At 36.8% G+C, this 15,012-nt stretch overlaps 1 protein-coding gene across 8 annotated transcripts in view; it reads right to left on the bottom strand.

The window, feature by feature from the left end:
- Positions 1 to 218: 218 nt before the first annotated feature.
- atp2b3b (ATPase plasma membrane Ca2+ transporting 3b) overlaps positions 219 to 15,012 on the bottom strand; it is a 59,114-nt gene continuing 44,320 nt past the window's right edge. For 3 of the 8 annotated variants that reach the window (XM_077214445.1, XM_077214442.1, XM_077214444.1), the window contains 3 exons: positions 13,411 to 13,593; positions 9,851 to 10,004; positions 219 to 1,853 (listed from right to left, as the gene is read on the bottom strand). In XM_077214445.1, the coding sequence (XP_077070560.1) occupies positions 1,828 to 1,853; positions 9,851 to 10,004; positions 13,411 to 13,593 (363 nt within the window). In that variant the 3' untranslated portion in view covers positions 219 to 1,827. Of the gene's footprint in view, positions 1,854 to 9,774; positions 10,005 to 13,410; positions 13,594 to 15,012 lie in introns of those variants that run through there. The other 5 variants (XM_077214441.1, XM_077214440.1, XR_013197002.1 and 2 more) reach the window with 4 other exon arrangements.

Here is a 15,012-nt window from a genome sequence, read left to right on the forward strand (position 1 = left end):
GGATTGTCCATTGTTTTAGTATCTTTGATAATTTTTTAAACTATGGTGTGGCAGTATAAGATGGCTTCCCCTACCCTGGTGACCACAGTCTGCAGATATATACACAGTCTGATAAATATTTCACACGAATGAGGATAGCAAGTGTGAGTGGGAATGTATTTAAAGGGCCAGCAGGTATGCATGTACTGAACGAATAGAATTATTTGAACATGTTTAAAGGGTTGATGCATTTGTTGGTGTCAACTGCACAACATGGATTTTAATGGCTTTAAATGTAAAAAAAATGAAAAAATAAAAATTCAAAGACACCATTAAAAGTTGAGTCTGGGCAAACCCACTGAAATCCTTAAATTTCAGCTACTTTGAACAAGGTAAGTAATATTAACAAGGCCATTTTGTCATAAGGTTGATTGCCATTGCTGAGATGGAAAACCACCATAATTTCACCCACGTCCATTATATTACTGTGATGGGATTGCCCAAATCCTCTACCCTGTAGCATATTTTAAACATGAACATATTGTGTAAATGTTTAAAATATCAAGAGCATGATGTTTAAAAAAAAGAAGCAGCTTACTCTCACTTAGAGTAAAGCTACAAATTGCCCTCAAATAACAGCTTTTTTTTAACATAAAATGCTGTAAAAAAATGATCGCTAAAATGATGAGGTGACATATTTGTCTTCTTTTTGTCATCAGCAGATGCATTATAATTGAATTAGTCTAAGATTCAAATTAGTATTATCTTTGCTTTGTTAGTACTTCTTTTTTCTTGCTCTTTTATGCTTATAGGACAGACACAACACACACAGACACATAGAGAGAGAGAAATAGACAAAGTGAAAATAAAAATTAAATGTTGGTGATCACAATAAATAAATGAATAAATAAATAAAATGCTTTAAAGCTTATCCAGAGTAATAAAAGTCATATTCTGTGATATCGCAATGATAATCTGAGCACTCAAGATGACGGTGGCGATAGTAAGAAGTCAAACATGATAATAACAATAATAATATTGAGTTTAGTAACACCGATAAAAAGTAAAGTAAAGTGAATGGACCCCTACTCCACCCGTATGGAACATATTCCTTTGCATTCCGAGAAGTCAATAGTCACCAGCACTAAAGAACCACTAAAATCCATCAGTCTGGATTCCTCACCTTCTTAGGTCTGTCCAAAGGAACCACAGATACGCAGCAGACTTGCCTCCTCTCCACACAGTGAGAGGAGAGTTGTCTGTGGGGCTGTTGTTGAGACATGAGGAGTGATAGTGCTTTCGGTGGATGGTGGTAGAGGGCGGATGGTTGTAATGGGATGACCCTGTCTTAGTGTTGAGGGTCAACCACCTATAAAGTGTACGTAGGAACCTCCCCAACCAGCATGACCCACACAAGTCTGCATCATCAGAGTTTTTAGGGTCTGGAGAGCGGTCAGTTATAGAGAGGTCTCCAGAGCTAGGAGGGGGTACAGCTGTCGAGAGGGGGGTGTCCAGTGCCCATCAGGGCCTGTGGGGAGGTTCATGCGGTAGACGCTGCTCTCAATGGCGTTGTTGTTGCGGTTAGGTGTGGTGGGGAGGCTGTACTGGCGGTAGGGACGGGGGTGTGGATGGGAACGCTGAGGAGGCTGGACCGGAGGAGGAGGGGGCTTTCGGAAGGCCGGATGCAATTGGTGGTTGTGCCTCGACCACTCCGATTCATCGTCAATGTCTGTGTCGTCGATCAGCGGGATGTTGTGGATGTAGTCACTGATGAGAAACTCGGGGTGCGCCATGAAGTTGTGGATGGAATTCCTGGACGCGGGTTTCTCCATTCCGTCGTAAAGGGAGCTACGGAACGCTTTCACCACCCGCATCTACATGGGAACAGAGGGGATGAGGTGCAGAGAGAGAGAAAACAGAGTGGGAGAAGTGAAGACAGAGAGAGGGTTGAGACAGGAGGGTGGGAGCAAAGAAATCTCTCAGTACATGTGTGATAGAAAAGACCTGAAAGACTGCAGAACCTGTTCTGAACATGCCTTATAATGCACAGACAGCTCAAGATCAGGTTGCTGTAAATTTGTAAAATGTTTGTGTCAGTTGTTTTAGGTAGCTACAATAATGATTTTATTTTAGTACCTAAAAGGTACAATGTCCAATTTCTAGTGGGAACAAACAGAATTGCAAATAAATGGGACATCACTGGAAATTTCACTGTTTGTATCACTCTGTGCGTAACCATTGGCTGAACGTCTGATAGATATGGCACAAAATAAGACACACTGGAGTTTCAAAGTCATCATCTGATCTGATTCTACAGGATTTCTGGAAAACGCGTATGTGGTGATTTTAAAGGTGCAGTTAGCTACTTCTGAGAAACACTGTTGATATTTGGTCCTTCATAGCTCCACAACCAAAATGCACAAACACGCAATGCAAGAGTGGAAGCAAAATAATGCTTTGTGAAAAATAAAGCATAGATGACGAACAAACGACAGGAACAAAAAATGAACATACAGCACACAAGAGTATATATAAGCAAGAGTTCAATGTTAGTCGCCAGCAGCACATCAGTTCCAGACAAAAAACGACACTCAAAAATGTCCTGTTACTATAGCTAATATTACAACAACAGCATATCTTGGTTCTGTGAAACATAGCAAAACCAATTTTACTCACGTATGGAGCAGAAACAATGCAACAATGGCGTCCGTTTTCAGGTATTCCTGCTTAGGTCTCTCCAGCGCTGGAAACGTGGGTCCTAAAGCTCTTGCCTGATCATAACTCTTCTTTTCCAGTGATATTCCTCTGACCTTTTCTCTTTTGTAATGTCGCTCAGCCATCTCTCTTTCTACAGTCTTTCTTCAAATCTTCCTCTTGCTCACTCTCTGTCTCCTCCCCCATCATGAGTCTATACGCCCCCTACTGCTGATTGTCTACAAGTGTGTTGTGGTGCTCGGTCTGATCCACTTTCATACTACTCATACACTAGTGTACAAGTATACTTTGGCGAGTTGTGGTGGCGATTTTTCAGTGACTCTTTCAGTGAAATTTTCAGTGACCTGTCTTTGTGAGTAATTGAATCATTCATTCAAACAATTTATTCAAACAAACACTGATTTATTCAGGATTGTTGCTTGGAGACAAAATGGTTAATCCTGCTGCTTGTGTGGAACTATTTCTGTTGGTGGAGCAAAAATAGGCAACATAACTGGTAAAATTTGGTCTAAAATCTAGGTTTCTTCATTTTAAATTTGTATTTATTGAATTGTTGCATGAAAACAATACCATACTTGGAATCATGCTGTTCTGGTCTGAATATTAGCATTCCTGATTGTATGATATGATGATGATACACCACTGATACACCAATGATACACCACTCAAACAAACAGATTGCAATTCTGTTTTAGGCATTTATACTGCAGAAATTACACAATGCACATTTCTGATTTAGATTATAATACCTATAAACTAAGGCTTTACACTTAAGCTGTGCAACCAGATCTTAAGAGTTTCTCAAAGAAAGACAGATGACAAACAAAATGAAACCAAATATAAGACACAAGAAATGAACCCAAGCTGTCCGTTCACAGTTATCACTCAAAAATAAAGGTGATGGATATTCTCAAAAACACAACACAGAAAACAGACCAGGCCTCAAACAAACAGATGAATGAAAACACAAAGTACCAAACAGATAGTCAATTCAAAACATATGCCACGTGTGTATATCGACCTATTAGTAGTGAAAATTTAAGTAGTGATGATGAAAGAAAGACAGAAAAGAGGGTGTCTTGATACACACATAGACAAACAGCCAATGGAAGAAACAATGCATAAGGATCTGCCACAAAGTGCTAAGCAAAGGGGATGTGATGACTAGACAGATGCATGACTGGGGGTCCGGCTGGTGGGATGGAGGTAGGACACACACACAGTGATGCACTATGTGGTACTCTTTGACTTGCTCCTCATTGGTACTTGCAGCATTCAGGGGTGTGGTAACAATGAGGCAATGCCACTTTAGTAATGTGATCATGATGTCATGACAAAAGCCATGGAGCCAACATGCGTAATGAGGCCATCAGCCAATGATGTCAATGCCAATAAGTGGAAATAGGTCATATGCTGTGAAGATATACTGTAGCTGAGATGTATTATCTATGGATTTATCTGTCTTCCTGATCAGCAAACTGAGTTTTATTCCAGTTTGTATTATACTGTCACGATTTACATATAATAATAATAATAGTAATAATAATATGATATATAAAACATATGGGTGTTTCTTCAATCATGAGCATTTTTAGGAAATAAACTCCCTTAAAACATCCATAAATCATACATTCTCTTTTCTTGAGAGGCATTAATATTTCCAGCACATCTCGAGTTATGTTTTGTTTTAAATAACATTCTGTGGGTAAAAAAAAAACATTTATTGGAATTTTTTGAATACATTTTTTGGATAACAAGGAATTAGAAATAATGCACAATAATAATATTCTGATCACATTACAATCTCAAGCAGTGTCTTTACTGACATTTTTGTCTCTTTGCAAATTTGCAAAACAACAACACCACATTATTAGTGTTGAACTGTGGTAAAATTATGCTACAACTGAAGGACAGATGTATAAAAATCTAAAATTAATGTTGACACAATAAATATTGAAATGTACTATGATTATTTCACTCCTTGTTTAGGTTATAGTTTTAAATATATATATATTTTCTAGCAAGGAATCAAAGTTTGAGAGACCTTTTTCCAGTGACCTTCATATATATATATATATATATATATATATATATATATATATATATATATATATATATATATATATACATTTTTTTAAACCTGTTGGTTTTTAATAAAAAAATGAATCACCTCATGTGACATAAAAGTGCCCATAATTGAAGAAACACCCACACACGGATGATCTACAGATATATTGTCACTCTAGTAGGCTTATATATATGATAAATTGCTTCACAGGTTCAGATTACATTGACTGCCATAGGATAAGTTATAAAATTTCAAGAGACATCATCTACATGGATGATGATGACTTCTCTGAAGCTAGTCACTTCCTGGCACTGAGCCATTGATTACTGTAGGCTACATGACACCAACTGGTGTGACAGAAGACCTTAACAAGCACTATCACACTGACAAGAACAGAGCAGGCACAATAAACAAGGTCACAGCATCTCTGGTTTCTGCAAAAGTCACCTTATCAGCACAAATGGATCACACCTTTGTACAGTGTCATAGGCCTGAAATGGAATTTTGCTTGCTATTCGATGAGGGCTACTACTCTGGATTAGTGTTCAGATGTCACATTCAGTAGTAGATGGTTAGAGAGGTGTGGAAAAGCACATTCAGTGAGAGAGATTGAGAATGCGAGCATCTTTTGGCATGCAGCAGAGCAGTTGAGTGCAGATGACAGACACAGAGAAGAGTAGCTGAAGAGTGTTGATGAGATCTGCCTCAGTCTATATGCAGAGAAAAGGAGGAGGAGGACAGGAACCAATCAGAAAGCAAAATGCTCATTCCAGTGCAGCTGTCTCGTTGTCGTGTTACAGGAACAGAAACAATGAAAGTCGAGGTCAAACTCAAAAACTTGAATGCATGATGGTAAGCAGTCAGGCTCATGCTGTAAGAGTAAATCAAAAGCAGCTGGAGCACATATACACACGCGTCTCTCGTGTGTATATATATTCAGAAGGAAGGAGATTTGAGAGTGCAATCCTTTGCTGTGGCCACAGGCCGGTGCAGACCATCCCAAACCCCATTTCAACACTCACCCAGCAAAGGAAAAGAAGCTAAAATGACCAAGAAAGAATTTACAAGAGACAAAACAAACAAACAAACAAACAAACAAACAAACAAACAGGAAGGGACGGTCAAGCATTTGGTTTAGTGCTTATCTGTTTTTCCAAAGAGCCTGTTTGTTGAGAAAAAGTCATGCAAATCTGAATTGAGAAATTGTTTGTTTTCATTTTTGTTCTTTAAGTTTCTCTCTCTCTGTTTTTGCATGGATACAGGTAAACGTTCGAGTATATCACCCACTTTCGGGAAATGTGTGTTTGTTTAAAACTGATTGAGTTTTTTTTTTTCTTCTCTTTTCTCTGGATGTTAGCATGTGAGATTAATATCCACTGTCTTCCCCCACGGTGTCCTTCAAAGAAAAAAAGCTTGATGGAAAAACTTTATTATTAAAAAAAACCTTCTGAACAAAAGATGTCTGAAATGAAAATAGAGCTACATAGAAAGACTTGAAGCAGACAAAGTGATAAGATGCAGGAAAAGAGAGGAAGTAGTTAACAAAGCAGTGATGAAATGATGACTTCATGTTGAATTTGTAAAAATACATTCAGAGAGGTTTATGCATAAAGATTGTGACACGTTAAAGAGAAATCGAAGGACACGGCCCTATTTTCATTCTTGATAAATGGTAAAAAAAATTAAACTGGACAAAAATTAGAGTGAATTATCATTATGTCTAACTGCTGTCTTAAATTTGACATAATTTATATTTAGAAATGACTGCAAAGTGCTTTTAAGAGTGCTTTCAAAGTCCATTTAGAGAAAAACAAATCATACTTTGAATTCTGTTCTGTTGTATTTTATATTAATGCAATTCAACTCAAAACGTAACTTGAATTTTTCTACACTTTTCCTCACAATGCAACTTTTCAATGCAAGGAGTTATTTTTAATTATAGCAATATGAGTATTCTGTATTTATATTCTTTTTTCCTAATTTGACTAATGTTTTATCTCACATATTGTCATCTTGAGTAATTTAACTACAGTGATCTTTATGCATTATCATGCACTGTTTAAAATGCTCTGTATAATCTGATGGCAGAATTCACACAGTGACAGAGACTGAATATGACTATTTTTATCAGATGGCAGTAATCAAAGCTAGGAAAATTTTAATAAATGAACGTCACTTGGATCTTCCCACTTTGATAAACTGACTCTCTTACTGATAGTGACCATCTGTTTTAGGCAGTTAACCATTACCATACAAGGCAAATGCTTGAGCAAATGAGTGAGATAAACATGAATCTATCAGTGGCAGCACTGCACCTCTTCTGGACCTCTGGGTTACAATGTAAACCCATCTTACAAAACCTAAAATGAAAACAAACTTGATCCGTAGATCTGTCAAAATTATTTAAACAAACATCTGTGTGTGGGTGAGACAGCTGTGAGGAGGAGGGGAGGGGAACGCATGTTTTTGGAGCGCTGTGATGAATGATTGATCTAAATAAAGTGTTTTCTTCTCTGAAGAGCTACATCCATGGTATGAAATAATTTTTTAAGATATTTACTGATGTATAAACATATACATCACAAAGGATATAACACACTAACATCAACTAAATGTTTTTGTAGTCTTATTTCTAACATGAGGTTGACAGAATGATGTTTAAAGAAAAAAGTTAATGTTTGGTTCACAAATCTCAGTCAAAGTCAAAGAAAATTAGCGTGAGAACAAGGATTAAGAGATGTATAGAGCTGAAAAAAAGACTAAGTGAGTAGAGTGGCACATGTCACCCACATAAGCACAGTACACACACACAGAGAGTGAAATAATGTGATGACAAATGTACAGATACACATGAAGCATGACACAGAGCAGTCAACCGCAATGATATATGGTAGTCGTAACTTACAATTTCTTGCCTGAAATAGAAAAATACCACAAAGATGGAGAAATCTAGTATTGATAAAGAATCAGTTAGTCCACTAATTCCAGAAAAAGAAAATACTGTATACCTATAAGTTCTTAAAATCTTTATTAAAGTACTATTAGAGTTTTTTAAAGTACTATTAGAGTTTATTAAAGTATATTAGAGTCTATTAAAGTACTATTAGAGTTTATTAAAGTACTATTAGAGTTTATTAAAAGTATTTTGGGTTCGAAACAAGTTATGATTTCACTCAAATTATAATTATTGTTCTTTAAGTTCAATTATAATTTCGTCATCATTTATTCACCCTCATGTCATTTAAAACCTGTATGATTTTATGTCTTCTGTTGACCACAAAGCTGTCCAAGTCCAAACTCCTTTTTTTCCATTCAATAAAAGTGAATGGTGACTATATAGAACTTTCAAGTTTTTTTTTTTTGTTTCAAGATTTTAAGTGTTTAATTACTATTATAATGCTTTTAATGAAGCAGTTGGTCACCATCCACTCTGACTGTATGGAAGAGCAGTGTGAACATTCTTCAAAACATTTTTATGTTCCACATATGAAAGAAAGCCATACAGGAACAACATGAGTTTGAGTAAATGTATTTTTAGGACAAAATTAAAATTTTTGACTTGACTATCACACAATCGACAGCATCTGTTTGCTTTATTTTTAAAACAAGTTGATATTTTCAACAGCATTACACAGATGCTATCAATCGAGCTGAACTTGATTTAAACCCTCGTTTTGATTCCTTTAAAGAACGATATCTAGACATATGGTAATGTACTACTTTGACAGAGAAAATGAAAGACTGTTTGTTACTTTAGAAGAGTTTAGAAGATGCCTACAGAGGAGAGAACAGGAGACAGGTAAAAATAGATTTGAGCCGTGAACCATGTGAATCATGGGACAGAGAAAACGATTTTGAGGATCTGTGGAAGGGAGATGCAGTCAGTAGCAGAGAGACATTAGAGGATGCTTTCACACAGTCTCATGATGGAAAATACAAGATGCATTATCTGGAAAAAAGTAATAGAGGGAAAAGAATGGAAGAGAGAGAGAGAGAGAAAGAGAGAGACAGAGAGGGGGATAGGGAGAGAGAAATGTCAGAGGGAGAAGAACCTTATAGGGCTTATACTCGAAGGTTTACCCCTGTGTAGGCTCAAAAGCCATAGCAGTGCAGCACATTGACTACCTCTGCTTACTGTAAAACCTCATCTTTTTAGCAAACCACGCTTGACAACAGAAGCCTCTCGGAAAATAAATGAGTGCCATGTACTCTCTGTATTCTCTGTGTGGATGTTTGGACTAAATACAGGTTCAACACCGGAGCATTAATCAATGTCCAGAGATTTATTAGTAATTAAATTATTTGATTGAAGTATTAGATGCAGTTATGCAATTATTTAATTTACATTAATCATCTACAGACAACTATAAATAAGTCATGAGTAGGTTAATTTGTATGGAAAATACAAACAATGTGTCTCTGTGATGCAGTTAAAATAATATTGTATCAACCAATAGCATGGGATTGGGGGAGGGACTATCTGTTTGTCCAACCGATGGTTGATGCTCATGAAATTGATCACTCACTATTTTTGCAATCCCATTTGCTCACAACAACAACATAACAACCACTTCAGCTTTAAAAAAATAAACCAGATTCGAGTCAAAGAAAAAAGTTCTAATGTGTTTTTTTTTACACATTCTGTTGTACATTATCGGTTTAGTTTTAGACAGAGAGAAGACAGAGAACGGCTTATCGAGAAACAGGGATTTGAAAACAAAACCAACACCTTCAGACAACAAAGAGGAACCCAACAGCAAGAGAAAAGGCCCGACACAGCACAGCACACAGAGATCGAGAGAAGGAGAGGAGGGACTCGGGAAGGAGACACAAACGGCGGCCCATAGAGGATCAGTCAAAGCCTGTCAGGCTATCTTGCAAAGAGCCACTCAACCACAGAGAGACGACTACAGAGAAGGTTTCAAATACACAACAGTATTTCCACGGCACACACGGTGGGGTGTTGCATGTGCTGCTGTGTGTGTGAGGTGGAATGCCTGGTGCGGTGTGTGAGTGTGTTTGTGAGAGATCATGTTTTGTGAGTGTTTAAAGTGTGTCTGACACAGGTAGGGAAAGCAGGGAACTCACTCCCGGGAGCGGCGCTTGCATTGGCAGTGGAGAGAACTACATGAGTGGGGGTAGAAATATTGGTTACGTCATGGAGCTGGCTGAGCACTGAGGATCGACGTCTCACTGCACCCTGAAACGAACCACTTCTCTTGAACGTACTCACTACCTCCATCTGCAGGAGAGAGAGAGAACCACATCATATACACACTTCACAGTAAGAAAGAGAGAGAGAGAAAGAGGAGGAAGGAGGGAGCAGAGCGAGAAGAAAATATGCTTGTAATTATACAACCGGTAGGAGAAAAGAAAGCTAAGTTGGTATTGTGTACTAAGAGGTACATCTTTTAACATTAAGGGATAGTTCACCCAAAAATGAAAATTCTGTCATTATTTGCTTTCCCAGGTGTCATTCAAACCCATATGAGGTTTTTTTTGTGCTATGGAACATACTTTTTTTTTTCAGTCTGTTCCTTAACACAAAGCTTTTGATTGGCTCCTTGAAATTGAGTTGTATGGACCACTGTTATGCTACTTTTATTGTGTTTTTGTCCTTTTTTTAGGCTGCAAAGATTAGGTCACTATAACTAGCATAAGTATTCTTCAAAATTTCTCTATTTTTGTTCTACAGAAGAAAGTCACACATAGAACAACATGAGGATGAGTAAATGATGAGTAAAAGTTTTCATTTTTGGGCGAACTATCCCTTTTATGACCTGCAACCAGGATCAAGATGAAATCAAAATTGACCCAAATTAATTTCTTTGAAAACAGTCTTGATCTTATTAAGATTATTCATATATAACAAGTCTTTATGATCTTTCATCAAAATGTAGTAAGTTGCTCTGCCACTAAAACATCTTTTCGCTGACCACCAAGAACGGTCACATTAAGACCACTTTCCACTATTCAATCATTTCCAATAAAATAAAATAAAATCTTTAATATAACCATCACTCAAGAAATGGTTTGCAAACGTTCACTCTAAACAAACACACACACTTAATTTGTCAGTTAATTTCTAGGATTATGTTACCCCGACAAATATTGAGAACGGATGTCATTGCGTTATGGTTTTGTTTCTAAATGGCTCCTTTAAATGATCAAATAGACACAAGATAAGTTCTCAAAATATAATTTTGCAATAAAAGCTTACAACAAATGGATATCTCTGCAACCACACCACCCGAAATGATTCACTTTTCTAAAACTCACTGAATCAATTTTACATGCGAGTTGAACCAGGCCAAACCAAAATGGGAAATGCCGTAAGAATTTGCAATCATCTTGCGTAAGACCTCATTAATAATTAATCTGCAAGTACCCGATGTCAAAAACACAACACTGAGAAATGGAGGTGCTCTTCTCAGTGGAGCCATGCTGGATTAAAGCCGTCATTAGATTAGGCTGAATGATGATATAAGGCCAGCCGCTATAATGTGTGTCGTGTTTTGCCTACTCTCTGTCGAGCAGCAGGGAATCGATGGAAACCTTGTAAGAAAGCTTTACAAGCACTTCAGCAATCTATACCGGGCACTCCAAATTTTAAAGAAATATCTTTATAATGCACTACCATCCCATCAAGTCTGCTCACTGATGGTAAATATTAGCAAGAACATGGCCAAAAAGAGTGAGTGCTAGACTGGACTGAGCATATAAGTGTTTGTGCTAGCATGTGCATGTGCTTTGAGAGCATTCTATTATAAAATCTCTTTCTGAAGTTACAGAGCCATAAACCAACAGGCATCACGGCCCACTTACTCTATAAATTAGATAAACTTCATTGTCGTGTATGTGCCTACTAGCGTAGTTCTGCTCAGAAAAAAATAAAATGTCCAAAAAAGTCCCCCACAATAGATCCTTCAACTAAAGTCAAAGATAGAGTTCGGACTGAGAACTACGATTAGAATTAGTACAATTCCACTCAAGGAAATTCATTCAGCATTGGCCTCAAATCAAACTACTACAGTAATTAGCAACAAAAAACAACAACATCTAAACAACAACAACCCTGTGAGCTGAGGTTCCGTGAAGGTTGAAAATTGTAGAGAAAGAGATAGTGAAAAGGAATGGACAGAGAAACAAGAGAGTATAATGAACATTTGGTTAATTATAGATAACAGATCAAATCAAAAGAGATTTTCAGCTGAGCCATTGAAATTGAAAAAGGCAATATGCACAAATATACTAGACACATGACCAAGTTCAATAACAATAAGTATTTCTAATCTATTCTTCTCACCAAAGTCTCCAAAGTATTGTAACTAAGGTGGACACAATTATTATAATAATAGCCTACTACAAGCCTTGATAAGACTCAAATTCAGCAAGAAGAAATTACTTTTATTCAGCGAGGATGCATTCAATTGATCAAAAGTGACAGTACAGACATTTATAATGTAACAAAAGATTTCTATTTCAAATAAATGCTGTTCTTTTTAACTGATTCATCAAATAATCCTGAGAAAAATGTATCAAGGTTTCCACAAAAACTGTATAATAATATTGATAATAATATGAAATGTTTCTTGAGCATCAAAATAGGCTGAAAATTCAGCGTTGCCTTTAAAGACTATATCATGTTTTTACTTACTATATTAAACTAGAAAAATTATTTTAAATAGTAAAAATATTTGACAATATTTCTGTCTTTTTTTTATCAAATAAATGCAACAAATGTAAACAATTTGATTGCTGTGATTATTTATCACAACTTAAAATTCAACATTAGAAAAAATAATGAGTTGTTTCAACTTTCAAAAGTATGTGTTCGTGCTTGACTTAAAACTAAGTTATTTTTGTTTTGTTATCTGTTATAACTAATTGCAGCAATATTTTTTGCAGTGTGCTGAGCATAAGAGACCTTTAAAAAACGGTCTAAACTTTTGAACCCCAAATTTCATACTGTACATTATAATGTCGTGGTGTCTAAATTCACTTTTATAATTTAAACAAATTAAAATATATTTAGACAAAATGTATAGAACTTTAATATCAACCACAGCATAACAGTAGTTATCAGCTTATCGCATTGGCCAGATCTTTAAAATCGGCGCATCTCTACAGTCAAACATTGTTCAGATCCTCATCAAATCTATAAATCTCTATAAAGTCTGAGGAGCAACATTCTCAAGTCCCATGCAGCGCGCCAGGATGCGACTGATTCTATGCTGTGACTCTGAGGCAAATGAGTTACCAAGCAATAAATTAGGACTTTAAAGGGCTCAAGTTAAATAATAGAGTGACAAAACAGAGCTCTGGGCACGGGAGGGGGGAATGTTATAGATTCTTGTTAGGGGAAATCTATACTCATTTAGAGAGGGTCCCAAAAGTAGGCAGCAGAGACAGAGATAGAGTAGCGAAGGAGAGGAGGAAAGGGAAAAGGAGAAGGCAAGGATGAGCTATGTTGGTGACTCAGAGAGGGTCTAGAGGGAGAAGAGGACAAAACCAAAGGAAAAGCAAAAGAGCATTCTTTGAAGAGACTAGCTCTACTGTCTGTGGAAATTATCTTATGTGACTAGTGCTCTAACTAGCTCTACCACAGCGATTGACTGATCAGAGGTAAGGGGTCTCATGTACAGCACCTGAGTCTGGATACGGTTAAGGCCTCTAAACCAGAGGATCTGCCCCCTGCGTAGCTCTCTCTCAGCATGGTCGATCTCCTCCTCGTCCTCGGCCAGCTCGTCCTCCGTCATCTCGTCTGCCCCCCGCCCTTGGCCTGCCTCCTTCAGACACTTCAGGTGACTAGTGGGCACTGTGGCGATCACCTGAGATGAAGAGGAGAATTAGTTTAAGAGGAGTGGAATGAGCGATGTGACTGTGGCCATTGGTCGATATACAGAAGATAAAAATACATTGGCAAAAATGCGTAGACATCCCTTCTAATTAAAAGTGCTGCCATTCTGGAACTTCTGTCAGATTTAGCCACTGAATTAGACATGCCCCTTCATTCCAAAACCCCGCCCTACAAAGATAAAGCTGAGATCCTCAAAATCATATATTGATAACTGGAATAAATTACAGTTTAAAATATATTAACATAGAAAATGGCTATTAAAATAGAACACTTTTAAATTGTAATAATACTTCCCAATGTTACTGTTTTTGCTATATTTTTGATCAAACAAATGCAGCCTTGTTGAGCAGGAGACTAAAAGAATCTTACTGACCCCAATTTTTTGAATGGTCGTATATAGGACATTTACAGTAACTGTGCGTGCTCCTTTTCCAAATTTCATTCAGTACAATTGTGTAAAGTGATTTTTTTGCTAAATATAGTATTTAAAACAACTGATTTTTGTTTTATTTTAAGTTTATTTTGACAAAATAGTCAAAGTTAGAATAGAATAGTCAAGTTAAAAATATTTGATCAGCGATATATTATCATCTGTAACATCAACATAATTATCAGCTTATCATACTGGCTAGATCTTTAATATTGGCGCATCCCTAGTGTCAAACACTGTTCACCTCTATCAAGTCCGAGGAACCACATTCTCAAGTCACATGCAGTGCCAGGATGCGACTATTGGTATAAAGGAATTGGTGCTTAAAGGGATAGTTCACCCAAAGATTAAAATTTTGTCATCATTTACTCACTCTCAAGTTGTTCTAAACCTGTATAAACTTTCTTCTTCCGAACACAAAATATATTTTGAAGAATGTCAGTAACATAACAGTTGATGAGCCCCATTGATTTCCATAGTATTTTTTCCCCCCCATACTATGGAGGTCAATGGGGCCCATCAACTTTTTTGTTACCCATATTCTTCAAAATATCTTCTTTTGTGTTCAGCAGAAGAAATAAATTCATACAGGTTTGGAACAACTTGAGTAAATGATGAATCTTTTAGTTGAACTATCCCATTAAGTTGCGTGATCCACTTTATCTACCAAGCTCTAAGCTTCCTGATGCCCATATATGGACTGCCCAGCGAATATGCAAAATGATTGACAAGCAGAAAGTACTTTTAAAAAATGGTTTCGAGTAGTTAAAGAATTTGTGGCACATAATATCAGTCAGGTAATAGGGATATTTTCTGAGTACCGTTTTTATAAAAAATCGCATAACGGTTTGGTCATTCAGGTGCTTAAAATCAAGAATACATCCTTGAGCCAGACCTCATTACCCAACATCAGTGCCTGACCTCACCGATGTTCTTGTGTTTTAAAGAGAACAAATTCAC

The sequence above is a fragment of the Siphateles boraxobius genome, unplaced genomic scaffold, assembly GCF_051911475.1.
Source record: "Siphateles boraxobius isolate OS27281-9 unplaced genomic scaffold, OSU_SipBor_1 68, whole genome shotgun sequence".
Taxonomy (NCBI): Eukaryota; Metazoa; Chordata; class Actinopteri; order Cypriniformes; family Leuciscidae; genus Siphateles; species Siphateles boraxobius.